Below are 25,844 nucleotides of genomic sequence, written 5' to 3'. Positions count from 1 at the left end.
AGCAGTGTCCCTGTCAATATCAGGCAGGTAACATTGTCCAGTACTAAGCACGACCTTGGGCCTGTCGACCATGATATCGGAATGTACCGATAAAACTAACTAACTAGCTGCTGCTACTACTACTACTACTACTACTACTACTACTACTACTACTACTACTACTACTACTACTACTACACAGTATGGACCATTGCCATCTTGTAAATATTACTCGTAGTCCTGGCTGCGTGCAGTAGCTAGGAACTTCACCAGTAAGATGCGTGAGTGACTAGATTTTGTGGCTTCACAGCTATGATTCTATCAGTCATGTTCTTGGTTGTCTACGAGGTTTATTGGTCTAACAGGGTATTGGTTAACAGAATTATACAACAACACAACGGGTTGGGAAGGTTGTGCTACAGGTCGGGGGCTTTGGTGCTACAGGTCGGGAAGGTTGGAACTGTAGGTCGGGAAGGTTGGAACTGTAGGTCGGGAAGGTTGGAACTGCAGGTCGGGAACGATGGAACTACAGGTCGGGAGCTTTGGAACTACAGGTCGGGAACGATGGAACTACAGGTCGGGAGCTTTGGAACTACAGGTCGGGAGCTTTGGAACTGCAGGTCGGGAACGATGGAACTGCAGGTCGGGAACGATGGAACTACAGGTCGGGAGCTTTGGAACTACAGGTCGGGAACGATGGAACTACAGGTCGGGAGCTTTGGAACTACAGGTCGGGAGCTTTGGAACTGCAGGTCGGGAACGATGGAACTGCAGGTCGGGAACGATGGAACTACAGGTCGGGGGCTTTGGTGCTACAGGTCGGGAAGGTTGGAACTGTAGGTCGGGAAGGTTGGAACTGTAGGTCGGGAAGGTTGGAACTGCAGGTCGGGAACGATGGAACTGCAGGTCGGGAACGATGGAACTACAGGTCGGGAGCTTTGGAACTACAGGTCGGGAACGATGGAACTACAGGTCGGGAGCTTTGGAACTACAGGTCGGGAACGATGGAACTGCAGGTCGGGAACGATGGAACTACAGGTCGGGAGCTTTGGAACTACAGGTCGGGAGCTTTGGAACTACAGGTCGGGAACGATGGAACTACAGGTCGGGAGCTTTGGAACTACAGGTCGGGAACGATGGAACTACAGGTCGGGAGCTTTGGAACTACAGGTCGGGAGCTTTGGAACTGCAGGTCGGCCACTTTGCAATTGGTGTACTGTGAACATAATACAACTTTCACAAGTAGTCGTCTCTTGTGTGTTTTACATAGTGTTATGGAATATAGTTCTCAGGGTAGGGTGTAACACTCGTGCATTTTGACCACCAGATTACTCTAAGCTATGTGTTGATGTTCCAGGAACAACATAATTTGGACCTGTGTATTCTCTGGAAGGCGTTGTGCATCCAAAGAGAAATACAGATCCTTAGTTTATGTGTGCACACCGTGCTTAAGAGGATCTCAGCTCGTTTTCACTAGGGAACATGGCAGAGTACTATGCACCATACCAATGGCGTCAAGAAAACAACAGCGAACGGTGTGGACCCGTACGACCACCAGGAATATCCTCTGTTTTTCGGAACGTGCAGCGGCGACGAGAATACGAGAATAATAAGAAGACACATCGCATATACAACAATGAAAGCCGACCATGCGGTCCCACGAGCTCAGGTTTGAGAGAATCGACAACTGTGAATCGCACCCATTCACGGCAGGAATACTACACCCCAGCTAAACAGAGACGATACAACGCGGAAAGCAACCAAACCGTTTCGTCTAGATACCAAGGGCAACAACCACAAGAAAAGCACCGTCAGCGCCTTACGTCCCGGGATACCAATACCACACCTATGTCAAATTCTAGGACTGGGTATAAACAGAAGCGTCTGGATGTCACACCAAGTCGCTTAAACAATAAGCTCGCGGGACAAGACAGGAATCGGAGCAATAGGCAGAAGGACACCTCATACCTACCCGCTAAGGCTGCTCAACCACATCACGACAAACCAAAGCCTCTCCGGGTTAAAGGAAAGCCCATCACCTTACAACGTGCGCCTCTCAGTTCTACTGGGCGCGATGCACAAGACATCAGACGCCGCGCTATCGGCCAAGAGCAGCCTTGCAGTTCACACACTGTGCCCACCCAACCGTCTCAATCGACGAGACAACCGAGTCCGAAGCAAACGCCACCGCGAGTGAAAAGGAACAACAGTGTGAAAAGACCGTGGAGGAATGCTAAACTCACTCGCACCCCCGACTCAGAAGACTGCGACTCTGACGAAGACAACAATGCCGGGTTGACACGCAGCACGGAGTATAATTATGGAGCTGCGCCTCAGGAGGAAGAGAACACAGAGATCCAAAGACACTCTTTGACGAACGGCCGAGGACTCCAGGAGGGCAATGCCGATGATGCCTCATCATCCGATTCCAGTGCGAGTGATGCAGAATCGCATCACTCCGGGTCGTCCGGCTCGAGTTCATCTGGATCGAGCGCGACGCCGTCTGCTTCGTCCTCATCGGACTCATCGGACTCATCGGACTCGGAAGACGAGGTGGCATTACCCGAAGAACATAAATCAAACAGTCAGCGCGCAGCCTCCACGAAAAAGGCCAGTCTTACTACCGCCGCTGTTGCAGCCACCAAAGGGTCTTCTCCAACCGTGGCAACGACATCAAGACAGGTTCATGGTATTGGAAAAGGATCATCTGGGACACGTACGCGGGAGCATGTCGGCGTCTTGCCGCGCAAACAAATGTCTAATCAACGCAACACCCACCGCAAGCCTCAAAGCGGCAGCAACAGCGCACTCGCTTCAGAGCAGAGCACACGGCCAACCATCACGACCCAAACTAAGGTCACATCTCCAGCAAAACCAGGTGAAACGCACAGCCGTTCCACTCCTCCTGGCCCTCGAACGGCGATGCAAACGCCGCACCACAAGCATAGGGCTCGCGGGCAGGCAGCGAGAACGACTCCTCAATGGAAACGCAAGCCTGGTGTCGTGAACGGTCAGGAAGTACCCAATGGTGAAAAACCCAAGCTTGATACACAACAAACAACGCCAGACCTTCGTGTTTTATCCAACAACCAGGCGCAAGATATTAAATGTCGGTGGGTCGCCTCAGTACAAGTAGAAGAATCCAGCCAAAAGGCCGCTGAGGCAGCCCTAAAGGAAATCAGTTCGAATCTGCGCTCCCCCGCCAAGCCTATGGAAGCGGAGCCCCTAGAAACAATCGAAACAATCGAAACAACCGACGCGTGCCGGCATCTGACATCCATTACCGAGCCTAGAGAAGAGGAAACAATCGAAACAATCGAAACAAGCGACGCGTGCCGGCATCTGGCATCCATTACCGAGCCTAGAGAAGAGGAGCCCCTATGCCCGACCGAAGCAAGCTCACAGTTGTTGCCCTTTGATGACTCCGATTCTACTGTGGCCGTGGTGAGCCTACAGTGTATGAGAGACATGTGTAACACTACTATAAAGAAGAACACAAGCGACGAGCCCGCAGAACAGCCGCCGCAAGACGAGGTGCCAAAATACCAAAACCACAGCGAGTTGCCTCACGAGTCGCCTGACGAAACCGTCGACGATATCCTTCGGTACATAGATGTACATCAGGGTGCAATGCAACAACAACACAGCACCAGCCCAAGATTAATTGGCAGCGAGAGAAGCAGGGAGACAACCGAGGTTCCTGCGGCAAGGTAAGTGTACTATATCATCTACATGGCGAGGGTCCCACAGTCTGTGTGTACATCGCCAATCGTCTTTCTAAAGCTCTCACATCTAATTTGTACACTGTGTTTGTGTACAAAATAGGTTCGCGGACATGGAGACAGCCCAAGAGTCTGCAGATTACGTGAATGCATTCAATGGTGACGACGACCTTGGGTTTGCCCCGGCGAGAGCGTGGACGGACAATGGCAACAGAAGCAACAATGAGCAAAACGTACCAAATCCCAACTATGTGTTGTCATCGACATCATCACATAACGGAGAAGCCGTCACAGGCCATGGGTACTATAGCAACTCTAGTGTTTCAGATCGCAAAGACGATCTGAGCTATACCGAAGAACACGCGATGCTAGCACACGCAGCAGATACATTATCCTGCGAACGCGTGTCGCCTGTTAGTACGCCAGCTGTAGCTCCGCCGCAGCCGCCGACACTGCACGTAAACCCAGAAGACGGAGAATACCGCGAAGCACTCAAGTCTATACTAGAAGACGGAGAATACCGCGAAGCACTCAAGTCTATACTTGAGATAGTTTCCAACGCTGTGAAATGTACAGTGTGTCAATGTGCATTTAACGCCACTGTGCTCTGTGTCGACTACACGATTAAGCTAAACAGACCCCTGCAGTGTGCCTGCGGGTGTGTCATATGCTCTGTGTGCTACACGAAACACAAAGGGTGTGCCATACACAAAGTGCAGTCGAGGCGCGCTATTGTCAATGTCACTGTCAACCAGCTAGCTAGCGTGGCACACGTGCAGTGGAATCTAGAGCTAGACCAAACGGCTGCTTTCAGGACCGAAGGGGACGAAGGTGTGCGTACGATCATGCATCTGCATTGCAGTGCTCCGACTGTGGACGAACTGAGAAATGGTTGGTTCTGCGCACACACACACACACACACACACACACACACACACACACACACACACACACACACACACACACACACGGTTTCACAAGAGCACACTACGCTCACTTGAACATTTTTTTTTGTCTTCCAGCTTTCGAGAGATTAATCAACAACCGAGACGAGATGGCTTTCAAGTACTGGCTGAACTCGCCCATGCCGGAGGCGATGGCCTACAGATTTGTGTGCATGCCGCACATTCCGGGCTTTTGGGATCACATCGCCATGGGTTGCCACACGCCTAACACGCAACTCATGTTGTCGCCCGATGTGTACACGCCACAACTGTTCGATGTGAACATGGGCGGTCTGCATTTCCACTGGTGCTGTTTTGTGTTTGTTGACCAGACTATACTGGCCGTGTGGTGCTCAGGGCAAACCAACACTGGTTTGGCAGAAGTTCTGCCTATCACAGACAGAAGGGACCAGAGAGTACGCCAGTTGACGTCGTCTAATGCGTTCAACTCTATGCTATATTATCTACACAGATGGATCCGCGTACACTACGGTAAAGGTGATGCGGATGTCGTTGAGGTTGTGTTTGACTGTATGCCTTCCGAGAGCTCAACCTTTGCGCATTTCATCTCTATGCTGGCAGCTAAAAGTTTAGCCTTGTCCGTGTTCTCGCCTGCGATTACACAACGCAGGGCGCAGACAGATTTGCATTACACCATCGACCACAGATACCCAGAGCAACTATTCAGTCAACCTCCAAATGATTTTGACGGGGGTGTCAAAATTGACATCAGACAAGAGTTTGGATGTCACCACGACGTGGAAATACAATCGAAGCTTTACTTTACTTCTAACGACCACAGGGTATACACTTGACACTTTCGTGTAACATAAGTGTTGTAAAACCATGAAGCTAAGTCTTTCTCACTGTACTTTTATATTTATATTTATATTTATATTTATTTATATATATATATATATATATATATATATATATATATATATATATATATATATATATATATTCGTGTTTTTATATGGTTTTTGATATACATGCACAACATGTGTTGTAAACCATAAAGTCTTTCTTACCAATGTGTATCTGGTATAATTGATGAAGACAAATGCTACACTGAAGGGAATGTTTCTCGCCATAAAGTCTTTCTTACCAATGTGTATCTGGTATAATAGATGAAGACAAATGCTACACTGAAGGGAATGTGTCTCGCCATAAAGTCTTTCTTACCAATGTGTATCTGGTATAATATATGAAGACAAATGCTACACTGAAGGGAATGTGTCTCGCCATAAAGTCTTTCTTACCAATGTGTATCTGGTATAATTGATGAAGACAAATGCTACACTGAAGGGAATGAATGTGTCTCGCTTGGTGCCTAAAGCGTTATGTGCAAAAACGCGCATGCTACTGGTATTGTGTCTCTTATTGTAATCGCTTTTGTTTATATACACATGTATATAGTACATTCTGGTTTGCTGTGTAATCAAAGCGTAATCTACAAACGGGTGAGTTTGCCCATGGCAAGACAAATAAAATGACGATAATATCAATAAACAGTTACTCTGAACTTCAACAAAACATCACGTCTCCTGTCGTCTGTACAACAAGCAACTGCTGTAGCCCCGACAGCTCCGTGCTGCAGGTCGTCGGCGGGCTCTGTGCTACAGGTCGGCGGCAGGCTCCGTGCTGCAGGTCGGCGGGCTCCGTGCTGCAGGTCGGCGGGCTCCGTGCTGCAGGTCGGCGGGCTCCGTGCTGTAGCCCGGACAGCTCAAAGCAGGCTTTATGTTGCATCTGAATTCAGTGTAGCTTCACAGCAGTCAGAACTCCTTCTCGTGTTCTGACATGGAACTATCATGGCATTTCCGCATATCTTATTACCTGAACAAAGAACCGTCCGCTTTTCGGTGGTTGGTGAAAACGCTCAGCGAAGACACTGAGTTCGTGTACGAAACCCGACAACATCAAGAGATCAAACGCGTCTTGGAGAAATACAACAAGACCGACGGGCACCCGGAGTGTCTGATCGTACTCCTTTGTCGGCATTTATGCTGCGATGTGACGAGAGAAACAATCGAAGCTTCGTTCCGAGCTATGAATCCCGACGCGCTGACAAACGACAAGCATTACAATGCGACATGTCCAACCCAACTGGTTCTGGAGGACGTCGACCACGTTCACGCCCAGCGCATGCTTTGCCAGTTGATGTGTGAACTCAGCGGCAGTGAAATCCGTAGGGTTAAAATGCTTCTTGCTTGGAACATTTTGGATAGTCGCGATTGTCTGCACATTCCATATGGTTGGATGGAAGAAAAGAGCATCTACGAACTGGCCCCCAAGATTTTAAACTACTGTAAAAAATATTACAAGTGTGTCATGTTTGCAATCCTGAACCTTTTGGACCGTAGGGATCTGCTGGTCTACCTGGGGATCTCTTCTGAAACGGTGTTGGCCTTGTGAAAAGGCACCACTGATTGTATGTTGTACCGCTCCTATGTATCTGTGCATACATCTCATTACTAATGATGCTTTTTAATAAAAACAAGCTCTTATACACATTGACGCTCCTTGTGCAAGACTGTGATTTTTGTCTAATACCACCACACATTACACGACCAACCATGAGCGGTCACAACGATTATAGCCCATATTGGTGGTGGACGGAGAACGAGGACTGGCTTAAGGTCACAGTTATAGCGGCTCCGGTCTTCATTGTCTTGGGGTTGGCACTGATCAGCTACAAACTGTACGAAAGACGAACCCCTTCGTACATTTACAAACCGGGGGATGGCACCGCAGTATACAACGCCGTGTACAAACCCACCACCTGTGCAATGGACGACGAGTGCTGTGACGGTGGGCACTCGGTCGTCGTTGGGCCACAGAGTCCATCGGTTATGACCGTGGTAACCGAGCAAGAGGAATCACTGCTGAAACATCATCATCATCGCAAGACGGTCCAAGACTGACACTGCTGGACCGTGTGTCTGTCGCCACACTTTTTGGTTAGAAGCAGCATTTGTGACACAGGAGGTCCGAGGAGCCCCGGGTCGCGGAACAAGCCTTCTTTGTACTTTTGTGCGGTTTTTTTTATTATGAGTATGTGCAAAAGAAGAAGACAACAATGTAATGTGAAAATGTTTTTGTCTTTATTTCATGTCTAACACAAAAATTATATACGAGTGCTATGAAACCTGACGATTCGCCTGTGTCTATTTCTTTCGACGCAAAGCGTACACATGCAGTACGCACCATACACAAGAAGTAGGACGGACACCATCATTACAAGTATCATAGACCATGTACACTACATATCCCGGCGATGAGTACACGTCGTACTGTTGTTCAGCATGGTGTATGCGGCTGGATTGCTAGATGAGCTTGTGTCTGTAAAGCCAAAGGAGAGTGTTCCCAGCCGACGCTTGTTTAGCCGCTCCTTTAGAGTCTCCCGTGCCTGTGGTGAGGAAACACAAAAGTTTCACAGAGAATTACTACACTTGTTACCGCCATTTATGTTATGGATATGACATGCAATCCCACGCCTGCCCACCGTGTTGCCCACCGTGTAGTCGTGTACGAACGCGATCAGACGTGGCATCTACTGCACAGTCGGCATCACTTGCGTGGACGTCCAAGGGTATAGTAAGTTGACATTGACATGCGTAGCGACGAGGACCCTCAGTGAAGACAAAGTTATAGTTGGGCAATGGCCAATTGGTCTGCTGGCAGATTTCCTGTTGAAAGAGGCAATACGATGTGTTATATGTACAGCATATTTGCAATTGTAACGTTATGTGTGTAAATACACACAAGCAGCCTGACACACCTGCAGTTGTCCAATGTGATTATCAGACTGTTGAGGGTAGTGTTCCTTTGACCGAGGTGACTCTGTGCAGTCGTCGGGGTCGGGTTGACTTTCTTCACACTCGGATGCTTCTAGGTCAGTCCGTTTTCGTTTATTATCGAGTACCGTGTACTCATGGAAGGGGTTGCTACACTTGCGTGCGTTGTCGTCGATTTGCTCTTGAAAAGGTTCGGTAGCCTTGGACGCCGTTTGCCGGTCGATCCTGTCCTGTAGTAACGCATAGAGCGCTTTAGCTGCTGTGCGTTTGGCCTCTTTCTTTCTCGAACCACGGCCCGTGGCCTTGAGATCTGCAGCGTTCTCCACGTGTACGTTGACAACGTGGACCAGTCTGTGTTTCACACCGGTCACGCTTTCCCTATACACAAGTTTAAGACGCATGCGAGCTGCGCGCATTTGTAATGTGGAAATCCAGTCGACGTCCATGATTCACAAAGGCCGTAGTTAATTAAATGTGTAGCACTGAGAAATTGCAAACGCTACAAGGAGCACGAGGCCTAGTTGAGCGGGTTGCGGTCTGGGAGTGACACACTAACTTGGTGACTTTTACTCTGCGCCCAGCAACAAAGCTGCTGTGAGCAAAACAAGAAGTGCTGTAGGTCGGGAACGTTGGAACTACAGGTCGGGAACGTTGGAACTACAGGTCGGGAACGTTGGAACTGCAGGTCGGGAACGTTGGAACTGCAGGTCGGGAACGTTGGAACTGCAGGTCGGGGACGTTGGAACTACAGGTCGGGAACGTTGGAACTGCAGGTCGGGGACATTGGAGCTGCAGGTCGGGGACGTTGGAACTACAGGTCGGGAACGTTGGAACTGCAGGTCGGGAACGTTGGAGCTGCAGGTCGGGGACGTTGGAGCTGCAGGTCGGGAACGTTGGTGCTGTGGGTCGGACAGGCATTTCACGTCACCGTGTGGAGTGTTTTGTCGTGACTCAGAGACATTTCACAAGAGTTGAAGATAAGGAGAGAGCTTATCCCACACAGCAATTGGAAACATCTCGGTTGGAGCGAGAACATAAAGCAGGGGCATTGCTTTCCCTTGTACATCAGAGCACTCACACACGGGACGAATATGCAGTTCGTGGTGACCGACAAGCCTGCCTGGTACTCAGATGAACAAAAGGACAGTCGGGCGTTCACATGCACCGACACCGTTGGTTTATTCGACCAGGTAGCCGAAGCCATGACAGTGAAAGAGTCTATGTTATCCGAGAAAAGCAAAGCGTTTCAACACAAGACGACACGGAAAATCGTCAGAGACATGGTGATCGAAGACATCGGCCGTTTCAAACAAAACCCTTCCAAGTCGCTTTTGACTGCTTTGATGGATATTATGGACTTGCGAGCCGATGGCTTAGAATGTATGTCAACCGAAGACAGGGCCGGTATGAAACAGCTAATGTTGGCTTTGAAAAACTACACCCTCTTTTACATACCCTCTACAGCGTTGAAGTCCGTCGCAGAGGACCGCGTTGTCATACCGGTCGTGACAATGTGGTCCCAAATGGACAAGGAGTTAGAGCTACGGTTCTGTGACAAGCCCAGATCGATGTTGGGCACGTACACGGTGAATTTGATGAGCGGGAGCGCTGCTTATTTCATGCAGCAGGTCCTAATCGTGCCGGGTGTCCAAAGCTTAAACCTGTTAAAGGACATAACGGGCGATAGATATGAGTTCTGGGACATGTCTCTAGAAGTCCCCACTCATCCGGATGCTCTCACTCCATCGTTCAAGCACATACAACCGATGCAGTTGTTACGCAGCGGAGAGGACAATGACAGAACGTCTGCTACGCAGACGTGTGGGGAAACCGGAGACACCATTGCTGATGTGGAACCCATGTGTTGTGTACTGGACACTGAGTCAGCTGACCTGCAAGTCAGTAAACGACCGGGAAGCGTGGACTGTTTCTCGGACGTGGACGTGATATGCGATCTGTCGAGATTCACGTGTCACGCCGGCGTGGCCAAAACTGTGTACTTCAGACGCACGGCACGCGTGGTGGGCCGTAAGCGAGGTAACATGACACCGGTGGTTTCGTTGCGCGACCAGCAGAAGGACAAGCGAACGTTATACATATCTACCACCGCACGCTTTTGCAGGGCCTTGAAACACTCCTGCGTAAAAGGTAGCGGAGAGCTGCTGCAGTGTTGCTACACACTGCTAAACGAGCTCAGCGGCAGAGAGACTTTCCTGGCCGGACCCGAGTTGCATCAGGACATAACCAATCCTGCGCTTACCGCGTTCCTAAAACGGGTGAGCCCTCCCGCCAGCAACTGGTGTAACTACACCCCAAAACACGTGGCCTGCGCGATCGAAGAGCCGATAATGTGCGAGATAGTGGATCTGGGCATCAAGCTAATGGACGACAGGGTGCCCAATGCGTTTGCTGTTGCAGAGCTGTTACTGTGTAATACGCAAAAAGCCAATCAGTACGTTCGAGCCTACGAGTGCTACAACGAAGACGGCGCGTATCGCGCGCAGATTCATAGGAACAACATTGCTTTACTGCAGCAACAGTTCAAGGAAGACTGGCGCACCCTGGCCAGCATCGACAGGCGGATTAGAGCGTCGAACAGCGGTGTCATCAACAAAGCGCAAAGGCATGCAACGAGAGACCTGTTCAGGAACTTGGGCACCCACAACATAAACGACACCTTTAAGAAGTGGCAACAGCTGATAAAAGACACACCGGCTCCGAAAGACACTGCTAGAGGCAGAGATTATAGCAACATGAAAGTGCTCTTCCACAACCTGAGGGTGTACCACAACAAAATTAACAAGCTGAAGAAGAACACCAAGACCGCCGACGATATCGACGACGACGACAACGACGACAACAGCAACACGCCGCCGGACGACGGTAACTCCAACCGCAAAGCGTCGAACGTCTCAGTCGGATCTGCCTCGCCTAGGTCAGAAAAAGCGTCGAGACGCGACGTCGACGTCGCAACCGGACCGGTATCACCGTCCCAAAAACCCTGGTGCTTTTCTATGATCGTGCCTGACAACCCCCCTTTGGGCACGTGGGTCAGAAACATAGGGACTCTATTACAAAGCGCAGCTTGGTTGTACGCAGATAACACAAGACGAGAAGCTGTGTGCAGCGTTCTCGGCTTGGAGAAAACGCTGCTGCACGAGAAATACAGTTTGGTGTTGGAACAATGGGTGTCTAGCAATCCCATCGTGGTAGAACAGCTGAACGCCCACGGTTTACAAGATAAACTGAGTTTGGCTCTGATCGACCGCTTGGGCGCCATATCGACCAAAAACTGGATAAGCAAAATCAAACGAGCTTTCACGCGTGCACCCGCAACAAAGGCCACAATTTCATCCGAGGCAAGAAAAGGCAAACGAGCTTTTGCGCGTACGCTCGCAACAAAGACCACGCTGGTGGACCGTGATCAGTGCAACAAGAAAAGCAGAGCCAACAAAACGTCCCGCTCCAACGCTGACAGAGAAGAATTGCTTTGCCAGGAAGCAATGAGCTGCGAGGATGACGCCGATGAGGAATCTGGCCAGGACGAAGAAGAAGGGGAGTACGATTACACAGCGGCCCAAGGCGAAGAGTTGCTGGCCACGGAGGAGTATGACAAGGATGAATTGTCGGGCAGATACGATGATGACAAGCGTCTAGATCAATACGACTTGGAGGACGACTTCATTGACGACAGGAGCGAGGACGATTACAGCATCGTAGAGAGTGACTCTGACGCTTGCGGCCCTGTGAAACAGATAGCCTTCGGTCGAATTGACCGCCGCCGTCGCGCTGACGACTCTGACGCTGAGTCGGACCACGACATCCCCGAACACTCTGGTGTGCATAAAGGCGCGTTATTTTCCTCTGACTCCGAGGAGGAGGAGGAACCCGCCCCGGCGAGAATAGAAAAGCGACGACGCAAACACCACGGCGATGAAGATGACACTGATGGTGACGATCGACCGACGACAAGTGCAAAGTTCACTAGCAAGTCGCCCGCAAAGTCTCCTACAAAGTCACCACCTAGAAAGGTAAAGGAAACGCCGATTGATCGCTTAAGCCGTAAGACAACAACCAGCAGGAAGAAGCAGCACAAGGGCGATCGAGCGAAAGGTCCAGGCAAGCGTCGGAGAAAGTCACCTTCTTTTCATTCGGATTCGGACGCCAGTAATCCCGAGAGCAAGTGCAAGTCTCCAAAGATTAAACGCCCAAGACTGAGCTCAAGCACGGACGACGGGTCCAGTGCGTGTAAGTCTCCAGAGATTAAACGCCGAAGAACGAGCGCCCCTACAGAATACGAGTACATCGAAGACGAGTACATCGACCACGCTGCTGTGGATTCACATCGCCCTGCGGAAGACCCAGTGGCACCCGTAGAGTCCGACGGTGATCTAGAGGACAGCGTGGACTTTTGTGGACACATCGTTGCTATGTGAGCCGGGTCGAGGTGTGTAACTACAAACGCCGATTGCCCCTGTGACACCGTGGCCACTATGTCAGCCGTGCGCAGAAAAGAAAAACCGTGCCCTGGTCCTCAAAGTAGCGTCATGATCAAATATTTAGAGTCGCTGGCAAAAGCAATCGATGTCAGCCAAACACTGCAACCTTGCTCTGACCGACCACCCCTCGCAACACATTCTGATCATGGCGAGCCCGCCGCGAAACGTACCCGTGTGAGCAATAGCAAAGGTACACTGTTGAAATATTTTGACAAGAAATGACATTCGTTTGTAGGCCATGTTATGTATTCAACACACGTGGATCATTGTACCGCTGTGAAACTGTGTATGTTTGTTGCCATGTCACAATGCTCTTTGCTCTTTGTGTGTATTTGAAACAATGAAAAAATAATAAACGAACACGATCACTTTGCTCAGTGTGATATGTTATTTATTATACATATAACCACTATATGTTACACCTAAAGCACTATATGTTACACCTAAAGCCCCCACTCCTACTCCAAAATAACAAGGTGGCCGACCTACGGCACCGGCCAACTTAGTCAGCCGACCTGGATACATTATGCAGCCTACCCAGCCACATTATTCAGCCACATTATTCAGCCTACCCGGCTACATTATCCGGCCGACCAGGCTACATTACCCGGCCGACCAGGCTCCATTACCCGGCCGACCAGGCTACATTACCCAGCTGACCTGGCTACCCAGCTGACCTGGCTACATTACTTACCCAGCCGACCTGGTGGCTACATTACCCAGCCGACCTGGCTACAGCGACCGACTGGGATTTACACACAAGTTGCTCCATAATCCAGATACACCAGCGGCTAGTAGACGGCATCAGCCTTATACAGCCGTCGCACGAGTAGCCGATTGAGATAAGTAGCCAGCTGAGACACAGTAGCCGACCGGGAACGAGTAGTCATCACAAGCTTTCTAAGGCTAAGCTTGGATCGCGAACATGAGCCTAGAGAAACTCGAAGCGTACAGGCATGACATAGCCGAGTGCTACGAATCGTTATCCGACATAGTTGAGGACGCCTCGGAAGCGTTCCAAGGCTACCGCTTGGAGTGCAAGTTACTCTCCACCCCGAACCTAGTGAGGAAAACCCGTACGATCATCGATCACTGTTTGGAGAACGAAGAGCGGGCCGCTAAGTTTCTTCGTATAGTGCAGACTAACAACAAGGAGTTGTACGAGAGCATGGAAAAGCACGGGACAAAAGGTCCCCCAGGTACTATAACTCGTAAGATGACACGTTACACGCTGACTTTTAAACGTTAAATGCTAAGTCGCCCTGTCTGTTGCTTTCCACTAGAGCGAACCAAAGCCACTCACACCTTAACGGAGGACGCGCAGTCAGCGCTTGGAAGCGGGCTCGACCGAGTATCGAAAGCCCTCGCCGACTACAGCTTCTTACCCAAAGTCACCGAGATCCTGGCAGCCGTGGACCACATGTTCGCAGAACGCGTGATACTTACAGAAGAATACGAAGACTTTCACGTCGTGTTCCGCAGGGGCAATTCACGGCTGCTGGATATTCAGTTTACGTGCTACAAGTGGCAGACAGCTTATCAACATGATAGAGAATACATAATTGATGCGTGTGAAAATGCAATGCTGGACATGATTCGCATGCTGCTCCATAATCCGGATATACCAGCGGTTACTAAACACAGCATTAGCCTTATACTGCTCTCACACAACATGCACATATACGGCCTGGATGACTGGGAGGCGAGCACGGTTTGCATGCGGATCGACTGACTGCTGAATAAGAGTACGGAAAACGTGACCGTGAAAGTGTGTGTGATGTTTGCTGTTATTAGCTGCCTTTGTAAAGCATTTCGAGTGTTGTACGTTGGAATTGATGATTGTGAAATAAACAGAAATTACACACACACACACACACACAAGTCATAGTCTCGGTTTATTCCCAATTTTATTAGCACACAGATACATACCACCCCCCCATGTACATAAACACACAACTTTCATACGTAGCACAACGCAGCCACCCCAAAACTTACGCCGTTTCGGCAAAAGTCATAACACTGTTCTCGTCTACACGGAAACCATAAGCTTCGCTTCCTTTTGGATGCGTCAAGCTCCACAGGTCGTACACATATTTCATGGTTCTGAACGTCAGCGACGATCGCGTCGGAGTCCAACTGGCTTGCGTTTTGTCAGGGATCTTAGCCATGAAAGCCAATGTCTTATAAAGAACGTGGTACTGTTCCAAAGATGCGGCGCGATCTTCGTTATCCCACGCAGCCTTTAGATCGTCACACCAGCTCGCGAACCGATCGTTCGCACCAACCTTTAGAAGCCCCTTGGGTCCGAGTCCCCGGAACGTGCGGGTGTAATCCGTACCGAACAGGATAAGAAGGACGAGGAGTTTATGTTTTAGCCGCCGGTACTTCGCGACGTCTTGCTTGACGCGAACGTACAGATGAGAGCCCATTTTGGTCAGTCGCAGGTACCTGCCGTGACTGAAGCGAGGCACCTTGCCTTCCATGTACAGCTTGCTAAGTTTGTTCATGCGTTCGAGTAGTCGCTTTGAGCTCGCGACACACGCGTCGTCCTCCGCAGTGAGCTCTCCCCCACATCGTTTGTTATTCACAGCAGAGCCCTCAGAGGCCACGGCGTCGTGACATGCGGGTAACAACTCAAAAGTGTCAACGAATGCCGATTTCGATTTCAACCCCCGCGGACCCACCACGGCAAGGCGTGCTAGTATCTTGCGCGCAACTTCGGCTTTATCCGTTGCATTTAACTTGAACACTCTGGTGAGAAATTCGCCGTACACGGAGCCTCGTATTCCACTCAGATAGAAATACCTAGCTAATCGTTGCGGCAACGTGGAGTCTTGGTCTTTGTCCGCCACGAGACTTTCCCACTCTCCGTGCAGGAGCTCGAGCTCTTCTTCCCCGAGGTGATCGTCGTCTTCCGCAATGTCGTACAGCGTACGGAATCTGGGCCTGCGGGCTTCGAAGTCCGCGTCAGTTGTCCTTAAACCGCCAACCGTGGGCGCCTCCGCGAGCAGGTCGCCAAACGCGGAGCTGTGCATCGGTCGATTGCTGTCGTAGCTCGTGTTGGCCAACCGCAGTGTGAGCCCTTCGCGCCCGCAAGCCGTGAGCACGGCTATCACGTCTGAGTCTGCCGTGCATACCAGAACAGTGCCCGGAAGAGCGTTGGCCAGTTCTACCATCAGAGTATCGGCCTCTGTGCTCGAGCTCTTCCGGCACGCGCCGTCCAGAAACACGAGGTGTCCCTCCAGAGGTCGATTCGCAAACGACGCCACGTACGCCCCGTGGACTCCGGGCGGTCTGGCTACGGTTCCGATGCCGTCGACTTCATTTTTCAGATGCAACACCACGTCTTCGTTGTTAGATTCACACAAGATGTCACGGGAACCCCAGTCCCGTCCGGTGACCAGAAACACTGCCTTTTTTGCCACGTTGGTGTCGCGTAGCAGTTTCAAGGTGAGATAGTCTATAGCGTCCGCGTTCCGTCTACAGAAATCCAGGTGGGGCGCAAGCGGGTAGCGGTCTCTGGTTTCTCTAACCGCCGGCTTTTGCGCTCCCCGTCCGTCCTTTACCAGAATCAGACACTCTGACGTCCATCTGTCTCGATTGTAATGTTCCGCCAGTGTTCTTGCCATGTTTTCGATGGACGCTAGCCGATCTCCTTCCACGTAGTCGCTAGCCTTGACCTTAAATCTCATTATCAAATGGTCGATTAACATCCAGTCGTATCGTTCCGTGGGTCGCTCTATCACATCGAACGGCGATAGATGGGGATTCGCGAGCATAACGTGCAGCGCCTGGTTCTTCAGTCCCATTGTCAGACGTCGTCCTATCAACTCGTCGCGGCCTGACTGGCGTTATTATAGCAGCCGCACTCACGGGCACACACACGGGCACACACACACACACACACACTTCAGTGATCAGGCACGCGTTGTGTCGGCTGGTGCGGAGGCTGTTGGTCGGAGTGCACTTTGTCGCGTTTAAGTTTCTTCTTTTCTTCGTTGAAACATATGTTCCTGTGGCTTAGATCTCCCGGGCTGACTTGTGAGCAAAGGTCCTCCGTGTACATAGTATCGCTTCTGTTATATGACCTCATGTGCACACAAGTAGGAGCTAGACAGTTGAGAACCTGTGTGCAGAAACATGTCAGCCAAGGGAAATTACGCCTCATGCTTTTCGATACGGTGGGCTTGGTACAGCTCCGTATTCTAACCAAATTCGTCCCGGGTCTCACTATGACCAAGTGGGCGGCGGAGCGCTGAGCCGCGCTGGGGTAGGTGACGGAAAACATCACCCACGTCAGCCACAGCTGGGTGTTATAACGCCATAGCGTCGCTTTATCTAGAACGTCGCTATGCCTGGTCTTGAGCTCTAGCAACGCCACTGTGTTTGTGACCGTGTCGTACGCAACCACGTCGATTTCGGTGTAGAACCCCCAGTCTGGCTGTATGCCCTTACACCCGGCTACACAGCGGTTATGGTACGTGTACCGCTTTTTTGCACCCGAGCAGCGGTCGGGGGACGGTATGCCGGCCACTCGTAAGCCTCCGCAAATCGGACGCAGGTGCAAGGCCTCTAGTTGCGTGAGGATAAGTTGGGAAACTGGACCGACCTGGGGTTTGGTTTTTTTCCCGTTGAATACATCTTTGCAATCTGCGTCCACCGCCACTCCGATGTGCGTTGACATACGTGTTTTATCCCACACCCGTCTACACGCCGCTACGCTAGGGACTTTGCTATACGTAAATATCCGCAGCACACCAGCCTGAAACTCTGAAGCCTTGCTCTCGGAGACGTTCAGTTGTTTGATGTAGTCGACGACCCAGTCCAACTTACTTTCGGGGTTGCTGTGTCGGTCTTGCAGCGCTCGTGTGAACACGTCCATGTTTATCAGGTTATGGTTTCCTCGCCTTTTCTGCTGAGCCATAGAGTCCAGCGTTCTCGTTATGCCTTGCACTTTGTACCACCGATGGTCATTCGTCGACTTCGCGTGCAGGCAGCCTGACACGGTCTTGAATTCGATCGTCGCGTTTCCTAACATCGTCGCGCAGAGCAAAACTAACAGCGGCCAGTTCGGCAAAGCGTTGCGTATCGGCCGACATGGTGTACTAATAGTCAGTAGATACTAAAAAAAAAAACCCGCACGTTCGCCAGACACGTTACACGCAACGACGATGAACCGCAAGAGAATGCCCGCGTTAAAGTCGCTCGTGTCGAACGGCAAAGACATGTTCGCGGCAAAATTTGCGCCCGTGTCGGGCGCCGCAGCCTCGTCCATGGCGCGATTCACAGGCCGCCTCGGAAGCTCGATTGCTGTCATAACATCTCTCATCGTGGGTTTCCTGACGCTACCAAATAACATCATGTATTTCCTCGACCATAAGCATTCGTCCAAGCTGACGTACGACAACGACGACGACAGTAACCAAGAGCACAGATACGCTTACATTCACGCTGGGATTGCTCTGGTCGTCCTAGGGTGCCTTGCCATGGTGGTGAGCATAGTGCTAAGTTACTTCGCCGCAATCAGCAAACGGAAGGTCGACGCTTCGGCCGCCACTTCTACCAACCCTGTCACACGGAGCACCATGACTGTGTACGCGTGCTTGGCGATGATGAACGTGGAACTGTTTATGGCCGTGATCGCCGGGTGCATGGAGTTGCTATATCGTCCCCTCACCAGTAACGAGCATAGGTCGCATAACGTCGAATGTGCTATTGCGGTGTTCAACATCATCATATACGCGATGTACGTGGTCACCATGATACTTACGGCATCCGTACTGCGAGGGAAACACGAAAAAGAACACAGTGACTCTGACCCCTCGGATATGACGGACGTTGTGACCAACATGGCAGTGCCGCGGGAATATGTCACCAGAAATTCAAACCTGTACAATTCACCAACTGGTTATATGATGTAGTGCTATTCTGTTGTTGTTGTTGTTGTAGTGTGCAAAAAAAAAACAGCAATAAAGATTCACGCCTGTGTAGGATACCAAAGTCTCTTTTTATTGTTGTTGGTTTAATATCAATCACAGTGTTGTAGATCAAGTTCAAATTGTAAAATGTCCAAAGACACGCCAAAGACAAAGATCACATCTGTTGTTACTACCGCAGACTGTACATAAAACCAAATAAAGTTTTGTCTTGTACGTACTATAAACTGAGTCTGTGAACGTTTTGGTATTACACAGCACACGTACTCATACATAGCCGATGACACCTTTGTGGGTTTTTTGGGTTTTTTTTTGTTTTATTTGACAAATGGTGATTACAATGTCAACACATACATGTACAAACATCACAATGCAAGCAAACACACGCCCATTCTCTTGCTAAAACGTTGTAGAGTACAGGTGCGCAAGACTATGTCTAAGCGTGACACATGTTACACTTAAAGATACAACCTGACCGTTTCTCCGCGTACACATTCTGAACAAACAGGATTAGGACATTCGCAGCTAGCGTGACCGCAAGGCTTGATGTACATCTTAGCCTTAGCACAATCCGAACAGATTACATCCTGTGACACGCTACTCATACGGACGAACCGGTACCACGTCCACCGGCTTTTACAGTAGAAACACCTTCGCAACCCTGACACTGTCACGCTTTTCAGGATGCAATTCTCACATGCAACGTGTCCACAGTTAAACACACACATGTGTGTCCGTTCGTAACAACAGGGACACGTGTATAGGTCCGTAGGTCTTCCGATTGACACAGAAGGCGTAGAGGACGTTGACCGTTGGGGTTCGTTGAAAGATGCGTCGATTGTCGCCTGCAACGCGGACGGTCCGTCCACGTCGATTGCCTCCTGCACGGATGGTCCGTCCACGTCGATTATTACCTCCTGCGACACGGACGGCCCATCCGCCCTGTAGCTCCCAGGCCCAGGTCTTTGTGCCGCGGCGGGCACTGTAGCAGAAGACACAAGGCGGGGAGGTAGCCCCATTTCACGTCGGGTGTGATCGTCCATGACAGGTGCACGCGTGGTCTCCCACGAGTTAGGACGTCCAGTGGGCACGGTTCCATTGTAGCTTTGGATCTGTAAGCCGAATGTAGGCTCGGTGCAAGACCTTTCGGCGTAATCCCTATCACTCGGATCGGGGCCGGTGAAGTCTACGGTGTTGATAAAGTAAACGGCCCCGCAATCGAGTTCGCAGTCCAGAATGTCTTGAAGCGATAACTTTGAACACAAATTCTTGTTGTACGGTGGTAACCAGGAGAGGAAGGTTCTTTGTACCCTTTGGCAGTAAGCAAATAACTTCCTTTCGGGCACCAATGCGTGCACCACCGCCAGCGTCTTGGTTTGCTGATCCTGTACGCATTTCCATTTGCTTACATGGAAACGCTTCATGTACACGGCCCGCGGTAGTGCCCGCTTGGCGTCCGGGGTTGTGGGGCGTACAATGCCGGCTATGATGTGCTTATTTGCCAAGGACATGACTGTAGACACAGCACAAGTCTGCTACCCTGTGCTGTTCTGTTAAATAAGCTCTTGTTCTGGGTAGGCCAGCCCAGAGTTACAGGTTGCCTGGAACCCTGGGTCGGCTGGAAAATGTAGCCAGGTCGGCTGGATACTGTAGCCAGGTCGGCTGGAAACTGTAGCCAGGTCGGCTGGAAAGTGTAGCCAGGTCGGCTGGATAGTGTAGCCAGGTCGGCTGGAAAGTGTAGCCAGGTCGGCTGGAAAATGCAACCAGGTCGGCTGGATAGTGTAGCCAGGTCGGCTGAAAAATGTAGCCAGGTCGGCTGGATAGTGTAGCCAGGTCGGCTGGAAAGTGTAGCCAGGTCGGCTGGAAAGTGTAGCCAGGTCGGCTGGAAAATGTAGCCAGGTCGGCTGGATAGTGTAGCCAGGTCGGCTGGATAGTGTAGCCAGGTCGGCTGGATAGTGTAGCCAGGTCGGCTGGAAAATGTAGCCAGGTCGGCTGGATAGTGTAGCCAGGTCGGCTGGATAGTGTAGCCAGCTATTGCTATATCTCTCGAATAACCATCCGCGTATATACATACACCGCCACCCCACGTACGATACAGTTATGGCTGTAGAACAACTCAGGTCGTGTCAACATGACATTGCAGAGCGGTGCACTCACATAACCGAAAGTATTTTTGACAGATACACCGACGGGGACCAGGACCTAGATGCAACTGCTATGACGAAAATACCAAACCATGTGCATCGCCTACGTGCCCTTGTCGAATACAGCTTGCAGGATGAGGTCCGAGCCAAAGTGTTACTGTCAGCGGTCCATGAACTCAATCCCTACTTTTACCAGGACTTGGTGGACCGGGGACCGCAGGGAAAGACAGGTACTGTATTTCTTTTCGTTGCAAATAAAAAAAAAAACAAAACATTGTGTTGAACGAACACCTTGTTGCTTGTATACTTATGTCTATATCTCCGCAGAACGAAAACTGACACAGTTCAAGTTAACCGGCGCTGTCGAGCAGATGATCGGCTCGTCGCTGCCGAGGTTCCGACGTGCAGTCAGAGAACGCAGCTTCCTGGACAAAATCACGACTGTAGATGACGCAGTCGACCTCATGGTTCAAGAACAGCTGATCTTACCCGATGAAGAATATATGCTATATCACATGTATGAAACCACCGAGGGGAAGGTGGGTGCGCTCAGATGCCTCTTTGAATGCCCACAACTACCCGACGAGGCGAAGGCCAGCATATCGTTGATTCTGGCCGTGTACAACCTACACGCCTTCGGTATCTTCCCAGAACGCTGGTTGGAGACTGTAACCCCCCAAGCGGGGGCTTTGGTTGTGTAGACATGTGGTGTACCATCACGAGTGTGAAGCGTGGTGTTTGACTGTATTTGACAAATAAAATAACAACCATTACACATTGCAGCACAGTGTCTTTATTTTTTTTATACATGATACCAACAAGTACCTCTGCAAAACCCTTGGTACAGATACATTTCATTACGTGGTCAGACTCATACATTGGAACACGTTTCGCCCTCAGGGGTCTTGTGTTTTTGGTTTGTGCGGATCCACACTACACCACACAACACGGCGATGACGGTCAGCAACAGGATCAGGGCTGCTATTATACCAGGGCGGCCTCTAGGTTGTGGAGAGTGTGAAAAAGGAGCCGTTGTGAGCTCTGAGACTGTGAGGTTGACACGTCCCTCGGACTCTACAATCTGGCCAGTTGTTGTGTTTCTGGCTGTAAGCTCACACGTATATAGCCCTGTGTCGGCTACACTGACGTTCCTTAGAATCACAGACCAGTTTGCGTTTCCCACGGACGGCTCGAGCAGCTTCACTCGGCCTTTAAACATGTCACACTGGTAGTTGTCGTAAGAACGTAGATTTCGAAAGAAGTACAGGTAACAACTGGATACGGTTGATTTCCGCCACTCCACCAGAATAACTGGACTCGCTGTAGTATCCTGACAGCGAAGAACCACGTCTTGTCCACATATCGCCGTTACGTATGTGTCAGCTAAACGAGAGAAACACATTTGGTTAGTTATTCGCATAAAGGTTACAACATTACGTTCGTTCTATGTACAATGTACAATGTCTTTCATCCAGGAAACAAAACGGCGTTCAAGCGAGTTCACAAACATGCACGTCAACAATAGTGTTTTAGGAGTGACTACAAACCTTTTGAGTCAAGAGACAAAGACATTATTGGAGTGCACAACACACACAAGGACAACCAGCTTAACATGGCCATATTTCTCAGTGATCCACCGAGAATGTCCAATGCGATCATCACACGTTCTTCACAATGAGATTATACCCCAGGTCGGCTGGAAAATGTAGCCAGGTCGGCTGGAAAATGCAGCCAAGTCGGCTGGAAAATGCAGCCAGGTCGGCTGGATAGTGTAGCCAGGTCGGCTGGAAAGTGTAGCCAGGTCGGCTGGATAGTGTAGCCAGGTCGGCTGGAAAATGCAGCCAGGTCGGCTGGAAAATGCAGCCAGGTCGGCTGGATAGTGTAGCCAGGTCGGCTGGATAGTGTAGCCAGGTCGGCTGGAAAGTGTAGCCAGGTCGGCTGGATAGTGTAGCCAGGTCGGCTGGAAAATACAGCCAGGTCGGCTGGAAAATGCAGCCAGGTCGGCTGGATAGTGTAGCCAGGTCGGCTGGAAAATGCAGCCAGGTCGGCTGGATAGTGTAGCCAGGTCGGCTGGATAGTGTAGCCAGGTCGGCTGGATAGTGTAGCCAGGTCGGCTGGAAAATGCAGCCAGGTCGGCTGGATAGTGTAGCCAGGTCGGCTGGATAGTGTAGCCAGGTCGGCTGGATAGTGCAGCCAGGTCGGCTGGAAAATGCAGCCAGGTCGGCTGGATAGTGTAGCCAGGTCGGCTGGATAGTGCAGCCAGGTCGGCTGGATAGTGTAGCCAGGTCGGCTGGAAAATGCAGCCAGGTCGGCTGGATAGTGTAGCCAGGTCGGCTGGATAGTGTAGCCAGGTCGGCTGGATAGTGCAGCCAGGTCGGCTGGAAAATGCAGCCAGGTCGGCTGGATAGTGTAGCCAGGTCGGCTGGATAGTGTAGCCAGGTCGGCTGGAAAATGCAGCCAGGTCGGCTGGATAGTGCAGCCAGGTCGGCTGGATAGTGCAGCCAGGTCGGCTGGATAGTGTAGCCAGGTCGGCTGGATAGTGTAGCCAGGTCGGCTGGAAAATGCAGCCAGGTCGGCTGGATAGTGCAGCCAGGTCGGCTGGATAGTGCAGCCAGGTCGGCTGGATAGTGTAGCCAGGTCGGCTGGATAGTGCAGCCAGGTCGGCTGGATAGTGTAGCCAGGTCGGCTGGATAGTGTAGCCAGGTCGGCTGGATAGTGTAGCCAGGTCGGCTGGACCCGTGCTAATATAACCAGATCGCTTGGAGTCTGCTCAACCCCAGATACATTTAAGTTTCGTACCTTAGAGGTAACACAGTGTGTTTTCAGCTAGACTCTTTTGTAGTGCAACAAACCCAAACACCACAGTGTAGCCAGGTCGGCTGGAAAATGCAGCCAGGTCGGCTGGATAGTGTAGCCAGGTCGGCTGGATAGTGTAGCCAGGTCGGCTGGATAGTGTAGCCAGGTCGGCTGGATAGTGTAGCCAGGTCGGCTGGATCCCTGCTAATATAACCAGATCGCTTGGAGTCTGCTCAACCCCAGATACATTTAAGTTTCGTAGCTTAGAGGTAACACAGTGTGTTTTCAGCTAGACTCTTTTGTAGTGCAACAAACCCAAACACTACCACAGGCTGTTTCCCCACTTATAGCTGGCTGACAACCATGGAGTACATAACGTTGGCCATTCGATGGTGCTGGGAACCTAAAGCTCACATTAATGTGTGGTCGCCCGAGGATTCAGGTGTTAGAAAGTGGAGCCTGACAAGATGGGAAGCAGAAGCCTATCAACTGCCAACTCAACATTTGACGATAGTGTGCATGCAAATCGACACCCTGTCGGCTAATGCCATCAAGAAACAACTGCTACGCCGAGCAAAAAATCTGTGGGTAGACCCTAGTTGTGTCGTTATGACGGAGGGTTGGTTTGATACAATCCTCGACTCCTATGTAGACGCAAGCAAAACAGTGTCACATACCTACACTACACTGACGACTCCGTGCTCCGGCTCGTCGTTCTACAGACACGTGAATGACTGCAATGCCCTTGTCGCTGCTAAGGGTTGGAAGAAGGATGCCAAAACAACCGCCTGTGATTCTCACACTATCTTCCAGCTGCATTGTAAACATGTAAGGTGGTTTTTTGTGTCGTGGTGCTGTTGACCCACTGTAAGCTATGTGTGTCTACATAATAACAACAATGATGATAATGATAATAATAATAATAATAATAATAATAATAATAATAATAATAATAATAATAATAATAATAATAATAATTGCAATGTATCCCCCTGTGCAGGAGCCCCATAGCGTGACTCTTCTCGTCAAAAGCCACTCGGGCGACACTAAGTTGCTGCAAATCCGATGCGATGAACCTATGTGCATCCGAGACCTGCTGAAGAGATACGACATACATTGTGATACGGTGTGGAACGACACCATGTCCCTGTCATCCAACTCTCCCTGTATAGCCTTGACTGACCATGGCATGGACCTCATCTACACGGAGGCCACTCCAGGTATGATAACTGGCCGGTTCACAGCGGGGGCTAAGGACACGTTCGATCATCGCATGAAACACCTGAAAGTTCGCACAAAGCACCGCACCATGAAAAACAAGCCGTACTCTATACATACGACACCGCAGAATGTACCGAGAGGCGCGTCGCTCCTGGACGATGGTCTAACCCAAGAGGACTCCAACCCAACCTTACCCACCGTGTTATATTACAGCGACCCGCTGTCCACGATCGCCGATGTGCTGAGGAACGACGGTCGGTTTCTCGCTGATTGTCGACTCGCCGCATCTTACGATGACGGCCATAACGTGCACGCAGCTGATGTCGCCATTTCGGGAGAGTCGCCCATTTGTCAGTGGCAGCACAATCAGCTGTGCATTGTGGGTAAGACACTGTGTGTGTGTGTGTGTGTGTGTGTGTGTGTGTGTGTGTGTGGGTCTGTGTGTGTGTGTGTGTCTGTGTCATAGTCGCTTACAGTTGTTTCGTGTGCTCGGTAGGTACAACAACTCCCCCACCTGATGAGGATCACGTGTTCACATACCCTTACGAATGCACGGTCTGCCGAGAGGAAAGCGACGTCTACCTAGAGTGTGGCCACCTTTGTTGCCAAGCGTGCATAACCTCTTTGGGAAACAAAGAGGCCATGCTGATCACATGTCCTCTTTGCAAGCAACACGTTGGCAAAAAAACTATTACAACCGCAGGCGTAACCTCCAGGACTTGCACATCGTGTGGAAAGGACAAGTGTTGGCTGTCGGATTGCGGTCATGTGTGCTGTGTTTCTTGTGATACTACCTGTAAAGTCTG

The 25,844-nt window shown here is 50.6% G+C and overlaps 2 protein-coding genes and 1 long non-coding RNA gene across 3 annotated transcripts in view; 2 read left to right on the top strand and 1 right to left on the bottom strand.

Annotated features, from left to right (window-relative positions):
* Positions 1–25,844, bottom strand: part of LOC309702568 (uncharacterized protein) — a 1,257,380-nt gene that overhangs the window by 900,764 nt on the left and 330,772 nt on the right. The window lies entirely within an intron of this gene.
* Positions 1–25,844, top strand: part of LOC309702634 — a 213,922-nt gene that overhangs the window by 60,143 nt on the left and 127,935 nt on the right. The gene's annotated exons all lie outside the window — the stretch shown is intronic.
* LOC309702593 (uncharacterized protein) lies at positions 4,028–5,496 on the top strand. The gene is made up of 2 exons (XM_082527219.1): positions 4,028–4,592; positions 4,724–5,496. Exons 1-2 carry the CDS (start codon positions 4,067–4,069, stop codon positions 5,458–5,460), a joined length of 1,263 nt encoding a protein of 420 aa, XP_082383345.1. The 5' UTR covers positions 4,028–4,066; the 3' UTR covers positions 5,461–5,496.

This window comes from Aulonocara stuartgranti, assembly GCF_965226115.1.
Source record: "Aulonocara stuartgranti genome assembly, chromosome: 3".
NCBI classification, from domain to species: domain Eukaryota; kingdom Metazoa; phylum Chordata; class Actinopteri; order Cichliformes; family Cichlidae; genus Aulonocara; species Aulonocara stuartgranti.
The sequence above is the reverse complement of the archived record's forward strand: the minus strand, read 5'-3'. Positions and strand labels throughout refer to the sequence as shown.